The sequence below is a fragment of the Armigeres subalbatus genome, chromosome 1 (genome assembly GCF_024139115.2).
Source record: "Armigeres subalbatus isolate Guangzhou_Male chromosome 1, GZ_Asu_2, whole genome shotgun sequence".
Classification (NCBI taxonomy): domain Eukaryota; kingdom Metazoa; phylum Arthropoda; class Insecta; order Diptera; family Culicidae; genus Armigeres; species Armigeres subalbatus.
The window spans coordinates 109,984,968-110,009,267 of record NC_085139.1 but is presented as its reverse complement, the minus strand read 5'-3'; the positions used below and the strand labels follow the sequence as shown (position 1 = coordinate 110,009,267).

The 24,300-nt window shown below is 41.2% G+C and overlaps 1 protein-coding gene across 1 annotated transcript in view; it reads right to left on the bottom strand.

The window, feature by feature from the left end:
- Positions 1-358: 358 nt before the first annotated feature.
- LOC134204735 (protein abnormal spindle) overlaps positions 359-24,300 on the bottom strand; it is a 44,718-nt gene continuing 20,776 nt past the window's right edge. The window contains exons 4-7 of the mRNA XM_062679540.1: positions 3,853-5,336; positions 1,019-3,791; positions 833-952; positions 359-770 (exon numbers count right to left, since the gene is read on the bottom strand). Coding sequence (XP_062535524.1) covers positions 510-770; positions 833-952; positions 1,019-3,791; positions 3,853-5,336 — 4,638 coding nt within the window. The 3' untranslated portion in view covers positions 359-509. The remainder of the gene's footprint in view (positions 771-832; positions 953-1,018; positions 3,792-3,852; positions 5,337-24,300) is intronic.

The window sequence follows — 24,300 nt, the reverse complement described above, 5'->3', positions numbered from 1 at the left end:
ATATTGTTGGCCAAATGAATTAAGTGTTCGTGTCACGGTTGTGTAGATCATGGTCGATGCTTGAGTAAACGAGAAGTGGAATCAATGTTGGTCAAACTGCTTGAACAGTGTGTACGCTGCATCTCTCCTCGAACATGTTTGAACTTGTTTTTAGGCAAGAGGCAGAACATGATTATTCAACATAATGATGTTGAGAAAAACAGTTAACATTTGATTAGAACGATATTTTCTAAATGCCCATACTTAAGGCAAAAGTATCGAAAGAGGTATGATTAGCTACGATGAGACGACGCTGCATCTCTAGGTGACGCAATTAGTTTCCCATAATGACTTCTTTCAAGTTCCATACAGTACCATATTCTGTGCCTAATTTTGAGTTATATTATAATAAAACGTCCATTATTGTCACTGCCTGCTATAACAATAAAATGTAGTAATAAAATTAAATGCAATTTAACACTAAACTGTTACCTACAATCGAAATTAGGAGGATACATACACGATACTACTCACGAGATATCCACATCCAGCACATTCAGCACGGTATCGAATGCGAACACCGACGAGTAGAAAACGTACGGCTTGCTACGTATCACCCCATAGTCCGGTTCCAGAGCCGGTTCCATGCGCAACAGGGTGGGATCGGGTGGCGCAAGACAACCCACCGGCTTCTTGACATTCTTGCGCATGTTCTCCTTACGCTGAACAAGTTTTTTCGTTTCTCGTAGCATGTAGATAGCTTCGCGCGAGATCATATAGCGCCGGATCGCCTGTAAAAAATACGAGGTCCAAGATTAGATGATAAAATATTGATCAATTCGTCGATACTTACATTTCGCTTATGGGCGTCATGCGATAAGACCCACAGCAGCGTGCAAAGGGTGTTGAAAATGGCACATTCCTTGTCACACCAGCGCAGAAGCATTTGGGACACCGTAACCAGACCGTTTTCCTGGAATTTAATTGTGAGGTCATATCGATCTTATTTCAAATAATTGCGTACGAATGAGCAACATACCTGGAAAGCATCTTTTTTCGTCCCCTCGAATCGCGCCAGGTTGAGGATGATTCTGGCGCAAATTTCTATCAGCTGCTTGTCCAGCTCGGATCGGATGGCCTGCGCCATGGTTCCGTAACAGAACGTGGCCAGGAATATCGCGTCTCTTTCCAGCAAGTAGGGTACCGTGCGTGAAATTTGCTCTATCCGGAGAAGCACCTTAATGGCCTCGTGCACGGCGAAGCGTGTTTGCATGAATTTCATGCTGGATCGAAGAATGTTGCTGACCCGCTTCGTGGGATCCTTGACGGCCTCCCGCCGGCTGGCGATCATCCGCAAAGCTACGTCACGCATCGTGACGGTTTGGTGATGTCGCCGGTGCTGGTACCCTCTCCAGCAGGCTTGTATGCGCTTGACCGCGTTTTCCCGTTGGCGTCGTTCGAGGTACTCGGGAGTGAGCTTCTGGAGGAAGGCTTGACGGGCGAGATAGCCACGACAGTGGGTTTGAAGGCGCAGGGTGACTACTTTGAGCCGCTGGAAGCGGGCGTATTCAAGGCGAGCGAGAATTTTGGCGCGGAAGCGACGCTGGACCACGATAACAGCGCTTCGGTACATTCGGTAACTTAGCTGATCGAGCAGCCGGAGTCTGTAGGCTCGATAGTGTATTTGGATAGTTATAGCAGCTTTGATCATGGTTTGGTATGAGCTTCGTAGCTGTCGCATTGTCAGGGTAGCCCTCCATTTGCGCTGGATCGTGATTGCTGCTATTCTAAGAGATTCGTATTCTCGCTTCTCTTTCAGCATAGCCAATTTGGCTCTATAACGAGATTGAAGCACCAAAGAAGCTTGTCTTATCTGTAAGAAATGATTACGACGTTGCTTCATGGCCAGGTAGCCCCGGAAATAGCGCTGAATGATGATGGCGGAGGAACGTTGATTCAAATATAACGTCCTTTGCAGTTTCATTTGTTTTAGCGCCTTGAATCGCGTTTGAAGACATAGAGCAGCACTTCTCATTTGAATAAAGGACTCTCTTTGGTGCTTCATTTCTAAATATCCTCGGAAGTACTGCTGAATCACTATCGTAGCACTTTTTAAGTTCAAATATTGACCACATGCACGTTCCATCTCACGTTTTGCGCGATATTTGCGCTGCATCCGCACAACAGCTGATCTTGTTTCAAGATATTCCACCCGCGCTAATCGCATTGCTTGATAAGCACGTAAATGAGTTTGAATGACGATAGTCGCCTTTCTAATACACAAATACTTCGTACGAGCTATTCGCATTTCGAGAACCGCTCGCCAACGTCGTTGAATGCACAAACTTGCAGCCTTCAATTGGCGATATTCGATTTGTTGCTGAAGACCTACCCGTCGAGAACGATATCGTCTTTGAATCACGACTGCTGCTTCAATAAGTTGCATGTAATCCAGACGTTGTTTTTGCATTAACTTGTTTGCTCGATATCGCTGCTGCAGCCGAATCGTTGCATTACGAAGGCCAACAAATGAAGTTTGAGTGTGTTTGGTCAGCAAATATCCACGGAAATACCTTTGTATCTTGACCGCAGCTAAGCGTTTCTCCAAATAGTTCTCACGAGTCTTTCGTTTCAGCTGGATAGCTCTCCAGTAGTTCTGGATCTTGATTGCTGCCTGCCTCTCAGTTTGATAAGCAAGCTGCACTTTTCGAGCAAGGATAGTTGCTCGTAATTTCCGTTGAATAAGAATCACAGATGCCTTAATCTTCAAATACTGTTGTAGTTGTTTTCTTCCTAACACATTGGCACGGAATTGTCGTTGAATGACAATCGTGTGATATTGCAACGTCAAGAATTCAATTCTTTGCGTCCTCATTAAAAGTGTTGCTCTCAATCGCTGCTGTATTACAATGCATGAAGATTTCATCAATTGATATCGATCACGCTCTTCTCGCATCGCCATTTGAGCTCTGAATTGACGTTGGATCGCAATTACAGCGCTTTTCAATGTCTCGAATCGCTCGCGCTCTACCTTCATTGCGTTCTGGGCGCGTAATCTTTGTTGAATAATCAATGTTGCTACTCTTAACTGCTGATATTCATTCCTCTGTATTCTCATTGCAACCAAAGCTCTAAATCTAACTTGGACACAAATTGCTGCTTGCTTTAGCTGCAAATAGTCTACCCTAACACGCCTCATTTCCAATTTAGCCCTAAACGTCCGCTGAACCAACATGATGCTTTCCCGCTGCTTCTGATACACTGCGACAGCTTCTTTCATCACGAAGTAACCTCGAACCGTTTGTTGAATCAAAATTGCACTTACTTTCATGCTTAAATACAACTCCCTCTGCCTCCTAGCCAGCAAACATTCCCTCCAGCGCATCTGAATCTTAACGCATGCTTCTTTAAGCTGCAAAAACTCGCTCCTCTGCTTCCACATTCGGAACGTCGCTTGAATCCTGGCAGCTGATCGATACTTCACCGCCTTTCGTCGGTTGAACGCCACCATTCCCATCACAATCCGTTGCAGCTTCCGGTGGATGGTGTATGATCGGATCGAGCGCTGTAGCACCAGTGCCTTCTCGTGCCGCAAGCGAGCTTGTGCCTTCAAATCGGCAATAACCAGCGACGCTGCCATAATTTGTCGGGCAAGGCGGTTCCGCCGGAAGCTCGTTTGTAGCACGATGGCTGATTTCCGTTGCACGAGGAAATGCTGCCGGTCGTAGCGTGTTTGTCGTACTGAACGCCACCAACGCTGGATGCGTAGAATGGATGAGTAGCGATGGGCCGTGTGCTTCTGGGCGAGATATCTGTTGAGTAGCGATCAATGTTTAAAAACTATTTTGAGAAAACAAAATAAAAAGTACAAACCTTCGTGAATATTTCTGCAAAATAACAACCGCCTTCAGTTTCTCCTCTCGCATCTGCTGGAACTGCTGCCTCGTTCGGTATGCACGCCATGCAGCCTGAATCGTCACGGCCGCCAACTCGCGTCTCTTCCTACGCTTCTCTTCAATCCGCCTGCTAATCACCACCTTCAACCAGTTCCGCTTCCACCAGTTTCGAATCACATTGGCGGCCGCATTAAACTTTGGAGCGCGGAACTTGTACACAATCTGCCACATCAGCGAAAGGGTTTTCTCCCGATGACCATCGCAGATGTCCTTCGCCGAGATGTCACCCGTAATCTGATATTCCGCATCTTCGAGCGCTTTCAAAGCCAGATTTACGTTGTGCACTTTTTGTAGCCGCGATATCGACGGCACCCGCAGGTTCTGAGTCAAATCTTCCCGAAGTAAGATGATTTCCATTACACGAGTTAACCGAATTCCGTCGCGCAAATCAAGTGCCAAGTTTTCAAACGCGTAATCGAACTCGTCCAGATAAGTTTGCTTATGCGTGAGAACGTACCCAAATCGTTTCAGATGCTTCGTTATGTCCCCGATTCCGGCAATCAAGTGTGACGAAAACCTAATCAGGATTTCCCTGGTTTCCTTATAAGGAGCATTCTTAACAAACAAACACGGATTGTGCTTGATCAACCGTTGATTTTTAGCAGTGTCCAAGAAAAACAACAGGAACAAGAACATGCGGAATGTAAACTTTTTCATGTGCTCCGCATACGAAGGGGATAAACTGTACGCTTTCGAATTCTTAACTTCCATATACCGATCGCGGAAAAGGCGGTTAATGATGAACGTACTCAATCCGATCACGTCGCGATTCGACTGTAGCTCTATTTGCTCTCCAAAAGTGATCTCCAAGCCCAGTCTCAGCCACAACGGATTGAAACAGAGCAAAAGTTCAAGAACGCTCCGTTGCAGTACCAGATCCAAATGCAAATCTCGATCCGTCCGCAGGGTCATTGTTTTCTTCTCGATGGCCGATCGCACCTTGCGCAGCGGTTCGGCGATTTTTTCGCTGAGGTATAACGAAATTCCGGCGCTTCTCAGCTGGTTGAGTCGGTTTTTGTAGTAATTGGACGAAATCAGTTCCTTGGTCGGAGCCAGAGTCAACTCCTTACCCTTAACCTCGTCGAACAGCTTCCCGACATCCAACGGTTTGTTTGGTTCCGTGTCCAAATCGGCCGGAATCGTCACTAATGCGTTGAGCCATTTTTTCAGCTGTCGTTCGTACTTTTCGAAGGCTCTCTCGTCCAGATACATGGTGGTTGTCAAGAAAGGGTCGCATGTTGTCGTCGCCGCGAACGGGTCCGGGTTGATGAGTGTCTTGAGATGATGCTCCGAGTCGAACAGGAAGACACGTTTTTCTTCGAGGGGCAGTTTTTTGGAAGGTACGGTGAGGGCGGGTACCCGTTTTAGTGAGAGGGACCGAGGCGCAGCGGCTTTTGGAACCTACAAAAGTTTAATAGTTGAAAAGTGTATCTTAAAAAAAAACTTAAAAGTATATGTGGAGGAGTATTTAATCCAGAAATAAGACCAACCTTATTTCGCGCTTTGTTCAATCAGAATATGAGCTTAGCAGAATTTGAGACAGTTCGTTTCACAGTTCGTATTTCAGATTTATATTCCGCATAGTTATGAAAGTATTGATGCTTTAGTAACTTAAAGCCAAGGAGTATCGTGTAAAGTTGAAGAAGGAGAGACGTGCAGAAGCAGTAGAAACTTCTGGCAATAAGGCCGGTGGGCTACAGGACAGGACTGGAAGATAATTTACTAGGCTGGAAGCACTTCTTTCAAAGGTGTAAAACCTCCTCTTCGTTTCATTATTTTTGTACAATTCTGGTGCACTTTCAGTGAGATAATATTCTTTTTTAAGGAAGTGCAATAATTCATTCACAATTCACAATCGCTTACTAATGGCTTATAAAATAAACTACTTACAAATTTAAATATCAAAAATATTCATTATAAATATAGACATTAGGGTGGTTCAAAAAATCGATTTTGCTCCACAGTGCTCATCTGATTCTTTACCATGTTCTGAGTGTCCTCTGAAAATTTGAGCTCATTTGGATTAAAACTGATGTAGCACAAGCTGTTTCAAGTTTGCATGCAAATTAGTATGGGGAAATTTATTTTTTCATTATACTGTTAATGACGCTTCCCCATCAAGCGCATGTTAAAAGAAAACCTACATAGCTAGGAGGAATACTCAACAGCTTTCACCCAACGAAGACCGCATGTTGATTAATCGTCCCAATTATTAGTAATCGATTTTAAGACAGGTTGCGAATCTTTAGTCATGATCGTTAAATATCTTTGAGGGCATCACTGAAAAAATGTGCAGTGCAACATAGTAGCCTAAATTTGTGTGTGCTATCTTTCGCGCCACGCGCCTGTTGATGAGTTATGCAATTAGCTCCAGAAAACCACGGTATAGATTAAATTCGATTACTAATTATTGGAACGATTAATTGAGATGCGGTTTCCACTGAGTGAAAGATTTGAGTATTCCATTTAGCTATGTAGGTTTTTTTTAACCTGCGCTTAATGGGGAAGCGTCATCAACAGTATAATGAAAAAATAAATTTCCCCATACTAATTTGCATGCAAACTTGAAACGGCTTGTGCTAAATCAGTTTTAATCCAAATGAGCTCAAATTTTCAGAGGACACTCAGAACATGGTATAGAATCAGATGAGCACTGTGGAGCAAAATCGATTTTTTGAACCACCCTAATAGACATATTCCATTAACCCTTTTGTTACCGACAAAAAAAAACACCCTTACGTTACCGACAGGGTACCCGGGTACCCACGGACTTAAAATGATCATAACATTGTCAGTTTTTCACCGATTTTGACGATTTTGGTTGCTACGGATGGGATCAGTACAAAAGGCCGAATCACAAAAGGCCGAAAACCCAGAAGGCCGAACCACGAAAGGCCGAAGGATACAAAAGGCCGAATCTCAAAAGGCCGAATCATTACAAAAGTTTCAATCTTTCAATTAACTTACTTTTATTATGCTGCCCCATTAAGAAAAACTTGTCCACGTGTTTTGCAACTACTAGCAGCGATCTAATCAATCTTATTCAGTTGAGGTATTTAACGTCAGTTCAACGTCGAAGCTCAATCTTTCAATTGAAAGAAGTTGTATGACGGTGTTTACAGAGTCAATTTGATTCCTTATATATTGCATAATAGATCAATCTTCATTGCAGTAATGAAAGCATGAACATACGTATAAATATTATCACTTTAAAGTAATCCAAGAGCTCTCACAACTTACTTCACAAGACTTCACTGAGAAATCACAAAATAATTCGAATATTCTAAATTATATTAAGTATTTGAATAAAAAAAAGTCTGAATAAAATCGGCAGACCAACAAAGTGGACCGGAGCGAGCGCGCGCGCTCCGGTCCACTTTGTTGGTCTGCCGATTTTATTCGGCCTTTTGTGATTCGGCCTTTTTTGGTTTCGGCCTTTTGTGCATTCGGCCTTTTTTGCTTTCGGCCTTTTGTAATTCGGCCATTCGTGATTCGGCCTTTCGTAGTAGACCCGTGTAAATTGAAGATATATATTCAACCAAATGAAGATTTCTTGCGTTATGACTAATAAACTTCGTTGAAAATTTAAAGAATATAACTTAGCTACGTTACAGGACCATCTTATGAATTAATCCCGGAATGGTTATTCCGGAAACAGGTTCCCGTCGGTCCTAAAGTGGCCACAAACTTATTCTGAAGAAACCCTGGCAATATGGGTATCAAAATTCATGAACTTGTTTCGGAAGCATGATCTGATAAGTAATTGGACCATCGGATGGTTTGACAACGGACCGGTCATCCTGAAACAGGTTCCCGTGGGGCCTAAAGTGGCCACAAATTTATTCTGAAGAAACCCTGACAATATGGGTATCAAAATTCATGAAATTGTTTCGGAAGCATGATCTGATAAGTAATTGGACCATTGGATGGTTTGACAACGGACCGGTCATCCTGGAACAGGTTCCCGTGGGGCCTAAAGTGGCAAGAAACTCATTTAGAAGAAACCCTGGCAATATGGGTATCAAAATTCATGAAATTGTTTCGGAAGCATGATCTGCTAAGTAATTGGACCATCGGATAGTTTGACAACGGACCGGTCATCGTGAAACAGGTTCCCGTGGGGCCTAAAGTGGCCACAAACTTATTCTGAAGAAACCCTGACAATATGGGTATCAAAATTCATGAAATTGTTTCGGAAGCATGATCTGATAAGTAATTGGACCATTGGATGGTTTGACAACGGACCGGTCATCCTGGAACAGGTTCCCGTGGGGCCTAAAGTGGCAAGAAACTCATTTAGAAGAAACCCTGGCAATATGGGTATCAAAATTCATGAAATTGTTTCGGAAGCATGATCTGCTAAGTAATTGGACCATCGGATAGTTTGACAACGGACCGGTCATCCTGAAACAGGTTCCCGTGGGGCCTAAAGTGGCCACAAACTTATTCTGAAGAAACCCTGACAATATGGGTATCAAAATTCATGAAATTGTTTCGGAAGCATGATCTGATAAGTAATTGGACCATTGGATGGTTTGACAACGGACCGGTCATCGTGGAACAGATTCCCGTGGGGCCTAAAGTGGCCAGAAACTCATTTTGAAGAAACCCTGGCAATATGGGTATCAAAATTCATGAAATTGTTTCGGAAGCATTGGATGGTTTGACAACGGACTGGTCATCCTGGAACAGGTTCCCGTGGGGCCTAAAGTGGCCAGAAACTCATTTTGAAGAAACCCTGGCAATATGGGTATCAAAATTCATGAAATTGTTTCGGAAGCATGATCTGATAAGTAATTGGACCATTGGATGGTTTGACAACGGACCGGTCATCCTGGAACAGGTTCCCGTGGGGCCTAAAGTGGCCACAAACTTATTCTGAAGAAACCCTGGCAATATGGGTATCAAAATTCATGAAATTGTTTCGGAAGCATTGGATGGTTTGACAACGGACCGGTCATCCTGGAACAGGTTCCCGTGGGGCCTAAAGTGGCCACAAATTTATTCTGAAGAACCCTGACAATATGGGTATCAAAATTCATGAAATTGTTTCGGAAGCATGATCTGATAAGTAATTGGACCATTGGATGGTTTGACAACGGACCGGTCATCGTGGAACAGATTCCCGTGGGGCCTAAAGTGGCCAGAAACTCATTTTGAAGAAACCCTGGCAATATGGGTATCAAAATTCATGAAATTGTTTCGGAAGCATTGGATGGTTTGACAACGGACCGGTCATCCTGGAACAGGTTCCCGTGGGGCCTAAAGTGGCCACAAATTTATTCTGAAGAACCCTGACAATATGGGTATCAAAATTCATGAAATTGTTTCGGAAGCATGATCTGATAAGTAATTGGACCATTGGATGGTTTGACAACGGACCGGTCATCGTGGAACAGATTCCCGTGGGGCCTAAAGTGGCCAGAAACTCATTTAGAAGAAACCCTGGCAATATGGGTATCAAAATTCATGAAATTGTTTCGGAAGCATTGGATGGTTTGACAACGGACTGGTCATCCTGGAACAGGTTCCCGTGGGGTCTAAAGTGGCCAGAAACTCATTTTGAAGAAACCCTGGCAATATGGGTATCAAAATTCATGAAATTGTTTCGGAAGCATGATCTGATAAGTAATTGGACCATTGGATGGTTTGACAACGGACCGGTCATCCTGGAACAGGTTCCCGTGGGGCCTAAAGTGGCCACAAACTTATTCTGAAGAAACCCTGACAATATGGGTATCAAAATTCATGAAATTGTTTCGGAAGCATGATCTGATAAGTAATTGGACCATTGGATGGTTTGACAACGGACCGGTCATCGTGGAACAGATTCCCGTGGGGCCTAAAGTGGCCAGAAACTCATTTAGAAAAAACCCTGGCAATATGGGTATCAAAATTCATGAAATTGTTTCGGAAGCATTGGATGGTTTGACAACGGACTGGTCATCCTGGAACAGGTTCCCGTGGGGCCTAAAGTGGCCAGAAACTCATTTTGAAGAAACCCTGGCAATATGGGTATCAAAATTCATGAAATTGTTTCGGAAGCATGATCTGATAAGTAATTGGACCATTGGATGGTTTGACAACGGACCGGTCATCCTGGAACAGGTTCCCGTGGGGCCTAAAGTGGCCACAAACTTATTCTGAAGAAACCCTGGCAATATGGGTATCAAAATTCATGAAATTGTTTCGGAAGCATTGGATGGTTTGACAACGGACCGGTCATCCTGGAACAGGTTCCCGTGGGGCCTAAAGTGGCCACAAATTTATTCTGAAGAACCCTGACAATATGGGTATCAAAATTCATGAAATTGTTTCGGAAGCATGATCTGATAAGTAATTGGACCATTGGATGGTTTGACAACGGACCGGTCATCGTGGAACAGATTCCCGTGGGGCCTAAAGTGGCCAGAAACTCATTTAGAAGAAACCCTGGCAATATGGGTATCAAAATTCATGAAATTGTTTCGGAAGCATTGGATGGTTTGACAACGGACTGGTCATCCTGGAACAGGTTCCGTGGGGCCTAAAGTGGCCAGAAACTCATTTTGAAGAAACCCTGGCAATATGGGTATCAAAATTCATGAAATTGTTTCGGAAGCATGATCTGATAAGTAATTGGACCATTGGATGGTTTGACAACGGACCGGTCATCCTGGAACAGGTTCCCGTGGGGCCTAAAGTGGCCACAAACTTATTCTGAAGAAACCCTGACAATATGGGTATCAAAATTCATGAAATTGTTTCGGAAGCATGATCTGATAAGTAATTGGACCATTGGATGGTTTGACAACGGACCGGTCATCGTGGAACAGATTCCCGTGGGGCCTAAAGTGGCCAGAAACTCATTTAGAAGAAACCCTGGCAATATGGGTATCAAAATTCATGAAATTGTTTCGGAAGCATGATCTGATAAGTGATTGGACCATTGGATGATTTGACAACGGACCGGTCATCCTGGAACAGGTTCCCGTGGGGCCTAAAGTAGCCAGAAACTCATTTAGAAGAAACCCTGGCAATATGGGTATCAAAATTCATGAAATTGTTTCGGAAGCATGATCTGATAAGTAATTAGACCATTGGATGGTTTGACAACGGACCGGTCATCCTGGAACAGGTTCCCGTGGGGCCTAAAGTGGCCACAAACTTATTCTGAAGAAACCCTGACAATATGGGTATCAAAATTCATGAAATTGTTTCGGAAGCATGATCTGATAAGTAATTGGACCATTGGATGGTTTGACAACGGACCGGTCATCGTGGAACAGATTCCCGTGGGGCCTAAAGTGGCCAGAAACTCATTTTGAAGAAACCCTGGCAATATGGGTATCAAAATTCATGAAATTGTTTCGGAAGCATTGGATGGTTTGACAACGGACCGGTCATCCTGGAACAGGTTCCCGTGGGGCCTAAAGTGGCCAGAAACTCATTTTGAAGAAACCCTGGCAATATGGGTATCAAAATTCATGAAATTGTTTCGGAAGCATTGGATGGTTTGACAACGAACCGGTCATCCTGGAACAGGTTCCCGTTGGGCCTAAAGTGGCCACAAACTCATTTTGAAGAAACCCTGGCAATGTGGGTATCAAAATTCATGAAATTGTATCGGAAGCATGATCCGATAAGTAATTGGACCATAGGATGGTTTGACAATGGATGAGTATAAAAATTCATGAAATTGTCTTGGAAGGATGATCTTCTGGGTTATTAGGCCATAAGATGGTTTGACAATGGACCGGTCATTACCAAACAGGTTTCCGAGGGGACCCTCATTTAGAAGAAACACTTGCTATCTTCTTTTTCCGTTATTTCTTGTCAAAAAGACTTAAAAATTCTTGACAGGTACTCAGAAATGATTTATAATGAACCACAGGCGCTGTAAGTATCATTGGTGTTTGCTGAATAATTTACAAAAATAAAAAGAACGACTAAAATTTTCATTTTTTTTTGTGGTGACAAAATGGGTCAAAAACGTGACAAAAGCGGGACGTGATAAAATCGGGTCGAAAATGTGATAAAGTCGGAGGTAGATAAAAACGGGGAGTGACAAAATCGGGTCAACACTGTGTAACTTTTCACTTCTCTCTTCTCTCTTCTCATTTCTCTCATTTCACTTTTCGCTTTTTACTTTCCACTTCTCTTTATTCACTCCTCATTTCTCATTCGACCCAATAACCATTCGGCCTAACAGCCATTCAGCCTGATGACCCAACATCAGTCCCATCTTCTTGGAAAAACATGTTTCCGAAAATATTCCAAGAAGTTTGATGCCAGGGTGTCTTCTAAATGAGTTTGTGGCCACTAAAGGCCTTTCGGGAACTTGTTCTAGGATGACTGTTCTGGCTGATGTCCATCCTAAGGTTTCAACTTTATGGATAACATATTTCCGAAACAATTCCATGAGTTTTAATACCCATATTGCCAGGGTTTATTTTAAATGAGTTTTTGGCCCCTACGAGCCCTCCGGGAACCTGTTCCAGAATGACCGCTCCGGTTCATATCCATCATATGGTCCCAACTACATGAAAAACATGTTTCCGGAACAATTCCAAGAATTTTGATACCCATATTGCCAGGGATTCTCCCAAATGAATTTATGGTCACTGTAGGCCCTCCGGGAACCTGTTCCAAAATGACCACTCCGGTCTCAACTACATGGAAAACATGTTTCCGGAACAATTCCAAGAATTTTGATACCCATATTGCCAGGGTTTCTAACAAATGAATTAATGGTCACTTTAGGCCCTCCGGGAACCTATTCCACAATGACCGTCCCGGGGCATATCCAATCTATGGTGTCTCAAGTACATGGAAAATATGTTCCCGGAACAATTTCAAAAATTTTGATACCCATATTGCCAGGGTTTATTCTAAATGAGTGTTTGACCCCTACGGACCCTCGAGGAACCTATTCCAGAATGACTGTTCCGGTTGATATCCATCCTATGGTCTTAACTACATGGAAAATATGTTTCCAGAACAATTCCAAGAACTTTGATACCCATATTGCTAGGGTTTATTCTAAATGAGTTTTTGGCCACTACGGGCCCTCCGGGAACCTGTTCCAGAATGACCGTTCCGGTTCATATCCATTATATGGTCTCAACTACATGGAAAACACGTTTCCGGAACAATTCCAAGAATTTTGATACCCATATTGCTAGGGTTTATTCTAAATGAGTTTTTGGCCACTACGGACCCTCCGGGAACCTGTTCCAGAATGACCGTTCCGGTTCATATCCATCCTATGGTTTCAACTATATGAATAACATGTTCCCGGAACAATTTCAAGAATGTTGATACCCATATTGCCAGGAATGAATTTGCGGGTGTCCTACGAAAGGCTGAAACACATAAGGCTGAATACTCATAAGGCTGAACTCAAAAGGCTGAAATCCCGAAAGGCTGAAAGTATCAGAAGGCTGAAATGTATCGAAAGGCTGAAATTGATGGGATGAAATGAATTCCAACCATACGATATGTTGTACCAACTATGTTGAGTGGTTGGATAGTGAGTAATGAATAAAGAATAGATAATGATGAATAAAGAATAAAGAATAAATAATAAAAAATACAAAATAAAGAATAAAGAATATGGAGTAACGAATAAAGAGTAAAGAATGAAAAATAAAGAATAAAGTATAAAATATAAAGAATGAAAATTGCACAGAGAAAAAGGAAGGAGGAAAGAAGATGGAAGAAGAAAGAAAGAAGACGGAAGAATGGAGAGGGAAAACAATTGAAGATTGAAGAAAGAAGGAGGAAAAAGTAAGATAAAGATGGAAGAAGGAATAATGATGAAGCAAGAAGAAACAATGACGAATGAAAAAGGAGGAAGATAATGAAAGAAGAGAGAAGACGGAAGAAGGAAAAAGAAAGAAATATTGAAGAAAAAACATAGAACAAAGAAGAAGGAAAAAGTAAAATAAAGATGGAAGAAGGAATAATGATGAAGCAAGAAGAAACAAGGAAGAAGGAAGGATAAAGATCTTCATCTTCATCAGGAAGAAAGAAGAAGGAACAAGAATAAAGAAAAAAGAAAAGGGAGAAGGTAAAAGAAAAACAGAAAAAGGGTAAAGGAAGGAAAATGAAGGAAGAAAACAGAACGAAAGAAGAAAGAAAGAAAGATGAAGAAACAAGGAACAAGGAAAGAAAAAAAGAAAGAAGAAGAATGGACGAAATGACGACAGAAGGAAACTGAAAGAAGAAGAAAGAAGGTAGAATGAAGAATGAATAGAGAAAAAGAAATAAAGAAAAAGAAGAAACTTGGAAAAAGGAGAAAGTAGAGGAAAGAAGACAGAAAGAGTGGAAAAATATGGTAATTAAGAAGGAAGAAGGAAGACAAAGAAATAAACAAGGAAAAGGAAGAAGGGAGAGATAAGAAAGCAAAAAGAATGATTGAAGAAGGAAGAAGAAGAACAAAGAAAAATGAAGAAAGAAGAAACTTAGAAAGAAGGAAGAAGCAAGAAGGAACAAGGAAGGCAGAAGAAGGAAATAGGAACAAGGAAGGAGGAATTAAGAAGGAAGAACTATGGAGGAAGAACTAAGAAGAAAGTTAGAACGAAGAAGCATGAAGGAAACAGAAAGAAGGAACTTAGAAGGGTTAAAGAAGAAAGAAGAAAAAAATGAAAAAAATTAAATAAAAAAGTAAGAAGAAGAAAGAAGGGAGAATAAAAAAGCAAAAGGAAGAAGGGAGAAGAGAAAAGAATAAAGAATAAAAAATAAGAAAGTAATTTTAGCAAGAATCAAAAACCAAATACAAGAACTAAGAACAATAAAGTCTTGTTCTTCTTATGTTACCTCAACATTTTTTGAGCTGTGTAGACTAAAAAATAAGAATTCCGTATACAAATTGAAAGACAACAAGAAGTTGCAAGAAGGTTGCGGATCATTTTAGTTTGTGCCCCTATTAACGTCAAATGTGAATCCTTCCACAAAAATTGGTTTCTCACATTTTTTCAGCCTTTCGAGTTTCAGCCTTTTGTTATTTCAGCCTTATGTGAGATTTTTCCTTTTTCAGCCTTTCGTGTTCAGCCTTATGAGTTTTCAGCCTTATGTGATTCAGCCTTTCGTGGAAGACCCGAATTTGCGGCCACTATATGGCCCACGGGAACCTATTCCGGGATGTCCGTTCCGAGTCCATATGATACGTGGTCCTAATACGTTGGGAAGTCATAATCCTCGAATTTTCTGCGAAACTGGTAACTCAGGATACAAGAAATCATCATTTGGATTCTATAAGATCAACTTCTCCATTTTTGAGACATAGTCTAGCAAATCCGGAACTCCGGTAACCAGGTAATCCGGATTGGTCCTATGTGACATGGATAGAGGATGAATTTCTTAATCCATAGCAAACGGAATCGTCCAAATCGGTTGAAAACTGACGAAGTTATGGTTATATCAAAACGTGGGTACCCGGGTACCCTGTCGGTACGTTACGGGGTAAAAATATTCAGAAGCCCCTCCCCAAGCTCCCCTTGCTGGATTTTCATTTTAGTACCACCCAAACCTTAATTTTGCCGAGTTTGAAGATGTCACGGAGTTTCAATTTCCTGCGATGTTTAGAACCCTAAAAAAATTTCACTTGAAAACGAATGAGGTACCCGGGTACCCTGTCGGTAACAAAAGGGTTAAGGGGGCGCCTGGGTCACATCATCGTTGGAAGCTTGTTGAAAGCAGGCTGAAAGAGAAACTGTCATTTCTGTCTGACCGTGCAACTGAGAAAGAACACAAACATCCATCTGGAATTACGTCATCGTCGGCAGGCTGGCAGAAACAGGTTGTACTGGAAGAGAAAAAGGCGTTCCTCGCTGACCGTGTAACTGAAGATGAAACTGAAGAGATCCCTGGAGCAATGCCGGGAAAGGTTGCAGGTTGTTCTAAAACTAAAGATGGAACAGAAGAGATCTCTGGAGCCATACGGGAGACGCTGCCAAAAGCAGGTTGTTCTGGAACTATTCAACATTGAAAACGGGAGCAATATATCTGGCTTAGACCTGTGCGCCGGTCATATAATCGGCGGCGGCGGCGTAGTGGTCACTTTTGCCCCGGCGGCGGCGGCGTCACGGCGGCGCGCCGTTGGCTTTTATCGGCGGCGGCGGCGGCGTGAACCGGCGTGGATGAAAAAATCAATGGCAAAAAAATCAATTTTAACGCGGATTTTTGAATTCACGTGGTTTTGATTCACACCGTACGAATCGCCCGTATAAAAATCGACTTCAGTGGATTAAAATTGAAATATTCTATATTTATCGATCATCAAACAGCACATTCCATAGTAAATTACCAGCGACACTAATAAGTACCTGATCTCAAAATGTTATTTAGGGGCAGTAGGGGCAATATGAACATACGGAGCAATATGAGCCACCCTCATTTTGAGCTTATTGACAAGTTTTATCATGTAAAAGTTATATGATCTTTAAGAGGATGCTCCACATATGCATCAACGTGAAAACCGCATTAAAATTCAATTCAAACATCAAGTGTACATATTGAAAATGTAGATTTTCGCTGCATAGACAAAATTATTATAAGATTTCAAGTTTATAAATAAGGTTTTGACACAAAACTGATTAAAATACAGGTCAAAAATACACCACAATCAAAAGATATATTAAAATTGAATATTGTGCACACATGTTTATATTGATACAAATCTGAATTTATCATAAAACTTTTTTTTTTCCAAAAAACAGTCTCTATGGGGCAATATGGGCATACCTGCATAGAACAAGATATCTGGCCTTAAAATGCGAACAAGTTCAAATTTCAGTAGTAAAATACAAGAATATTATCATATATGTAAGATTCATTACGGAAAAAAATACAACAGCGCATTACTTTGATAGAAACATAAAAAATGACCATTGACCAATTGAAATGTGGCTGTTCAAACGGTGAAGAGTGGCAAATCAGTTCAGTCCGCTGTTGTGCAGTTTTTTTTTTCATTTGATTTGGTATGGAATACTCACAACTGTTGTAGGAATATCATATTCTTCCATATTACTATACTTTTTTTTGCCTAAATAAAGGTTTTGAAAGGGTGGCTCATACTGCCCCAAATGGTGGCTCATATTGTCCCGTATAGTCGGGAACACACATTGAAATCAATACATTTTCAAAAGTGCATTCCAACAATTACCAAACGCATTTTTCGTCATTCATCGATGTAATATGAAAGGTAAAATTCTCTAGTATAAGTCAACTACATTTGAACGGTGTTTTTTTGAGCTTTTCAGCGCTTTTCGGAACTATTTCCTTAGGTGGCTTATATTGCCCCGATCACCCCTAAATTAAAATTATTTTATCATTCTCTGATTTTGATGAATCAAAATTTAACAACGAATCCTGCTTCACTTTTCGTATCCCTTGAGCAGTATTGAGAATTCGGTGTCATAGGACTAATTTGTTAATATTTTTTTCCAAAAGTTTTCCCAATTCAGGATTTTGATAAACTCCAGGCGATTTATTTCTCAATATATCTAAATTTCAGAAAAACTCTAACTACTATTCTTTGAGTTACATATACAATTGGGCAATGTTTGAGCGGCTGCGTATCTAGTATATTTAGAGAATTTGCAGTGCTACTTCGTTCATCTGCTGTGACCCTTAGATCCTGGAAGGGCATTCACGATGGAGTCCACTAATGACAACCACAATGGACAGTTTACTCCCCACCTCGCGTTTTTGTATGCACAAATCTCAATAGATGATCAACATAACTAAAATGAGCTCTGGCTGAATAAGACTTGGGCACGATGACCAACCAAATTGAATATTTTTCTTAAAAGTTGGTAAAATATGCCAAAAAAGTTCTTCGTGGAGTTCCTGAAGGAATTTCCGGAGGTAACTACATTTTTTTTCTAAGTTTCATTAGAAATTCCTTTGTAAAACCCTATAAGACATTCTGCGGAAACTCCATGAAGGCATTTTTTCAAAAACCGTTAAGGTTCTCGTTGGGAAATTCCTTTAGTAAAACCACAGGTAAAATAGTAGAACAGTAGTAGAATAGTAGCACGGTTCTCAACTCGGAATTCTTCTTCCAAGAAGCTTGGAAGCATACTTTCAAGAGGCTCAGAAGCGTCCTTTCAAGATGCAAAAGAAGCCTCCTTTTAAGAAGGTCACAAGCCTTCTTTCAAAAAGCTCGGAAGGCTCTTTTTAAGATGCTCGAAAGCCTACCTTCAAGAAGCTCGTAATTCTTCTTTCAAGAGGCTTGGAAGCATACTTTTAAGAGGCTCAGAAGCGTCCTTTCAAGATGCAAAAGAATCATCTTTTTAAGCGGCTAGAAAACGTGTCTTATTATTATTTTTTCAGACTAAGGCCGGAGTGGCCTGTGCTGCACATAAAAGACTTCTTCATTCAGCTCGGTTCATGGCTGCACTTCGCCAACCACGCAGTCTGCGGAGGGTCCGCAAGTCGTCCTCCACCTGATCGATCCACCTTGCCCGCTGTGCACCTCGCCTTCTTGTTCCCGTCGGATCGTTGTCGAGAACCATTTTCACCGGATTACTGTCCGACATTCTGGCTACGTGCCCGGCCCACCGCAGTCTTCCGATTTTCGCGGTGTGAACGATGGATGGTTCTCCCAACAGCTGATGCAACTCGTGGTTCATTTGCCTCCTCCACGTACCGTCCGCCATCTGCAACCCACCATAGATGGTACGCAACACTTTCCTTTCGAAAACTCCCAGTGCGCGTTGGTCCTCGATTCCTCGATTTACGATTTCCAGCCACTATGCGTCTCCGAATTTCTCTGCTGGTATCGTTATCGGCGGTCACCAGTGAGCCCAAGTACACGAATTCTTCAACCACCTCGATTTCGTCACCACCGATACAAACTCGTGGTGGGTGGCTCACATTGACCTCTCTTGAGCCTCTTCCTATCATGTACTTCGTCTTCGACGTGTTGATGACTAGTCCAATCCGTTTAGCTTCGCTTTTCAGTCTGATGTAGGCTTCCTCCATCCTCTCAAAATTACGTGCCATGATATCAATGTCGTCAGCGAAACCAAATAACTGGACGGACTTCGTGAAAATCGTACCACTCGTGTCAATCCCTGCCCTTCGTATTACTCCCTCCAAAGCGATGTTGAATAGCAGACACGAAAGACCATCACCTTGCCGTAACCCTCTACGGGTTTCGAAGGGACTCGAGAATGCCCCTGAAACTCGAACTACGCACATCACCCGATACATCGTCGCCTTGATCAACCGTATCAGTTTATCCGGAAATCCGTTTTCGTACATTAGCTGCCATAGCTGGTCCCGATCGATTGTATCATATGCGGCTTTGAAGTCGATAAATAGATGATGTGTGGGCACGTTGTATTCGCGGTATTTCTGCAATACCTGACGTATGGCGAACACCTGGTCTGTGGTAGAGCGTTCACCCATAAATCCCGCCTGGTACTGCCCCACGAACTCCTTTGCAATTGGTGTTAGTCGACGGCATAAAATTTGGGAGAGTACCTTGTAGGCGGCGTTCAACAATGTGATTGCGCGGTAGTTGCTACAATCCAGTTTATCGCCCTGTTGTAGGTGGGACACACGGCACCCTCCATCCACTGCTGTGGCAAAACCACATCCTCCCAAACCTTGGTAATCACCCAGTGTAACGCTCTAGCCAGTGCCTCACCACCGTGTTTAAACAGCTCTCCTGGTAGTTGTTCAACTCCAGAGGTTTTTTGTTTTTCAACCGACCGATCTCCTGCTGGATTTCCTGGAGATTTGGAGCCGGAAGTCGTATGTCCTGCGCACGTGCTCCTAGGCTCATTACCATACCGCCACCGTTGTCTGCCAAATCGCCATTCAGGTGCTCTTCGTAGTGCTGCCGCCACCTTTGGATCACCTCACGCTCGTTTGTAAGAAGGTTCCCGTTTATGTCCTTACACATATCAGGCTGTGAAAACGTGTCTACAAAACGTGTCTACAAGAGGCTATTATCATTAGCTGTGGAGGCCTACTTTCAAGAGATTAAGAAGCTTCTTTTTGTAGGCTTGGAAGCCTCCCTTCAAAATGCTCGGAATTATTCTTTCAAGAGACTTGGAAGCCTACTTTCAAGAGGGGGCACCTCAATTAATGCAAAAGTTTGAAGGGGTACCTCTCAAGAAAAAGTTTGAGAACCGCTGCCGTAGAATATTATTTCAGGATTTCATTCGAAAATTAGTTTCCGAAAGAGTATAAACAGTTCCCGAAAGAATTCCTAAAACAATTTCCGAAGAAATTGCTGGAAAAAATCTTCGAAGGGGTTCAGAAAGCAATCTCCGAGAGAATAGCGAAAAGAGTTTATAAAGACATTTCTTGCAAAATTTTTGAAGGAATTTTCGAAAGAACTTAGTGTAAGATTCACTGTTGAACCCACGACACATTTCCCACAAATCACACCAAGAAAATACAAAACCTTGCTTAACGTAGACTCGTTTATTCGTAATAAGGAACAAAGGTTTGGGCACGCAGGCCTTGCTTATTATATGTATAGGTTTTTTTTTTATAATTATGCCCGGAAGCACCGATTTCAAAAATAGTTTACATTAGGGAACCGAAGGAAGTCCTGCAGAAAAATCAGAAAAATCATTTCTTAAGCAATTTCCGAAAGAAATTCGTAAAGGATTTTCTGAAGAAATCCGTAATGAAAATTCTTGAGGAATTTTCGGAGAAATTTTGTAAGGAATCTCCGAAGAAATACCCAAAAAATAGGAAGAATTCCTAAATTCCTAATCTTCCAAGGCTTTTTAAAAGGAACTTTTCGGAGGAATATCTGAAGGAATTATCAATTAATTTTCTTGATTTATTTCCGAACTAATTTCTGGAGTATTTTTCGAAGGAATTCATAAATGAATGTTTGAACGATACTTCTTCGAATATTCTCGGAAATTCCAGGAATTTCACAATAAGGCTTTTAAAATACAGTATTAGATAGTTTCAAGACAATAAAATTAAATTTTCGTTATGTTTGAAATACCTTACGTTTTAACTAAATAATTTGATTAACTACTATTCAGCGAGGCGACAACACCCCAGTTCTGGTTTACAGCTGGGTAGCGTTTTTACCTGATGCTCGTAATATTTGCTTTGCTGATGCTCAGCAAGTGATTTTGTCAGTTATGTTCAGAAATTGATTTCAAAATATGAATTACTTACTCGGGAGTCGGAACAAGAAATCGGTAAAGCATTAACAGTTGGGATTTAATTATTTTGCTAAATCAGTTTGCCTTATAAGCGAACTATCCTAATAGCACAAATCTTAAAACAAAGAAAACTGATTAAATAAGTTGATTTAAATAAATAAAAAAATGTCAAAATAACTAATGTGCAACTTAAATTTCTCGGGTACTTATTCAAAAGGACGTATGTGATTTTGTAAACAAAGATTCAAACGCCGATTTGTCGAATCTGATAGCACTCCCACGCAAACCATCACCAGAGACAGGTAGAGGAAGCCTTTGGTTACCTGTTGGTGGTGTTTGTTTGCGGGGGAGTGCCATCAGATTGGACAAACCGACGTTTGAATTTTTGTTTACAAAATCACATACGTCCTTTTGAATAAGTACCCGAGATTTCTTAACTGCACAAATGCCAGATCCTTCAAGAATGGGGACGCTTTGGGCATGTATCCAGGCTCCACAACAAACCCATTTTGCGAGTCACTTACAAGTTTAGGTGCCCGACTAAATGAGGCCTTGGCTTAACGCATTCCAAAGATCAGTTTAACAATTTATGTATTATTATACTAGATAAATCCTCATTCAAACTCTCAAACTAATCAACCAACCTGTTAATTATCCAAGACAATGTATGTCACTACACTGACCTAGGGACATCATAGCTTGAGGTAGATTTGAAATTGAATTTTGACTTCCATAAGACTAGTTTGGTACTATTCCAATTAACTCTAACACGCAGTATTTCTTCACAGATACGTATTTCGATCTCAATTATTAGGCCGAGACACTGAATCTCGTGCTTGACTCGACTCGACAACTAAGTTGTACCGAAAGGCTATCATTTCACTTCAAATTCGAAATTTTGATAGAAGTCCCGGAGACACATATTGTTATATACTATTCGACTCAGCTAGATGAGCTGAACAAATTTCTGTCTGTCCGTGTGTGCGTGTGTGTGTATGTGTGTGTGTGTGCACAAAATGCCATAAAAAACATTAGCCAAATTTTCACATAGAAACTCTTAACCGATTTTCTTGCAATAAGTTGCATCCGACAGAGACTAAAACGCTGTTGCTCACTATTGAATTTCATAATAATTGCGAATTGCAAAAAATAGATAATATTAAAATAGTGATGAGACATAGTCACATAGAACAACAATGTGTTATGAAAAATGCCTTGCATCTAGGAATATTTTTAAAATTTATCCGTGGCTTGCTACCATAAGAGTTTCATCGTACTATAATGATGCTCGTGTTGCACGCATTTAGGCGTAAGTATGCTCTTCGTTCAGTTTCATAGTACTATGAAATTGTCCGAAAGCCAAAATTCGAACATAGGAAATTCGAGAAACTTTTGGCAGCGCCAACTATCGTCTACTAGTGTAAACTTTCTATCATAACATTAGATGGTGTAACTGTTTTGCCTTTCTTGTACATTATTGAGGTGTAAGCGTAAAGGCTACATTTATTACTTTTTTGCGCGAGGAAAGCACCTTCACCACTAGGTGGATTAATCTGGGTTTTTTATGGGAGTATTACAATAGGCGACAAAATTAGCTGTTCAACATTTGGCGGTTTCCCCTAGTTAAGTTTGCCATTTAAGGTGTTTTTATGAGATATTGCGAAAAAAGATTCGCCGCCGGTAGGACTTGAACTCATGCTATTCCATTAAGTACACGGACCTATTACCAATTATAAAACATCTGCCCTTGCAAGATTTTGTTACATAACCAACTAATAACGATGGGAACGATTTTTAATGCATACAATTTTACTCTTTTCGTGGATAGCCGCATTATCCCGTAAAAGAGCATATTTCTCAACAAAAGTGCATATTTTCAGTTTTTCGTGTTGGACGTCTGGGATGCATTGAGTAACGCTCCCGAACGTATTGGAATTGCTGACAAATTGATTTTGAAGAAGCAATTTCAAGAATTGAAACTTTCTAAACCTGAAGATGTGAGACCGTTTTCACTGCGCTTCGAGTAGGTTTTAAGGAGCAAAAGGCGTTAAATTGCAGGAAGAGGATGTTTTTTGTCAACTGTTGTTTGGCCCTTCCAAAGTTGCGCTGATCACTGCACGTAAAACGATTCAACTTCAACAACTGATCCTGTAATACTTTATTAAAAGGCTGTTGAATGAAAAAGTCATGCGAGCAAGTTCAACAGTAGATTCAAAAGTATAAGATTGCTAATGCCATTACTGTTCGCGTGACTAACATATAGGGTAAGATGGGGCAAGATGGGTCACCTAAGGCGAACCCTCAATGCCTCAAAATAGAAACATTTTAATGTATCTTTTCAACGTGGATCTATAAGAATAGCTCACAATCTGTAAGCCAGCGGTATATACTTTCACTATTATTACTAAAAATGTTTTAATTTTAGATTGCTCGACGAGATTACACGTTTTATAGAAAATGTGTTTCGCATAAGAAACAATGCTGAAAAATAATTTACCTTGTCATACTCTACCAAAATGAAATTTTATCATCAAATCGAGTGACAATAAAGAAGAACCAAATTATTCCTCCTACAAAGTCATAATCTCCACAAGTATACGATGCTTAAAAACGGCCCTGACCCATCTTGCCCCGCCTAACCCTAAGGTTACTTTGACCTGGCAGCCAAAGTACCGGTACTACAAATGTCAAACCGATGTTGATGATTTAACAAAACATGCACTACAACATGATGCATACATTATGGCCAATTGAAGCTTGTTGAACTTGGCAAAATAATTTGATTGACTACAGCGCCACTAGCGTTCTAGTACTTATGCTTCTACTAGTTCAACCCAGATTGGTAGTTAACTTTCACAAATCAGTAGGCGTCTAAAGTTTAATATCTCGAAAATAATCACCTTAATCAAAAAATATTTCTCGCTTAACTTTTTAAAAGGTCCTAAGTAACATTTTTCATGAACTAATTTGAATAGCGCAATCAACAGAACAACATGAAAGCTTTTGATTGCTGCAGCAGTACTCAAATTAATTCATGAAAAAATGTTACTTAGGTCCTTTTGAAAAGTTAAGCGAGATTTGGTAGGCGTAGTAGCAGACAACTTCCTACATAACTGGTACCAAGTACATTTTCGTGATAAGTTCCTGCTGTTGAGAAAACCTGCGTTAGATGTCTTTCGCCATACAAACTTCAGGTGGTTAACTCATGCTGACTATTTTTACATATACGTTAG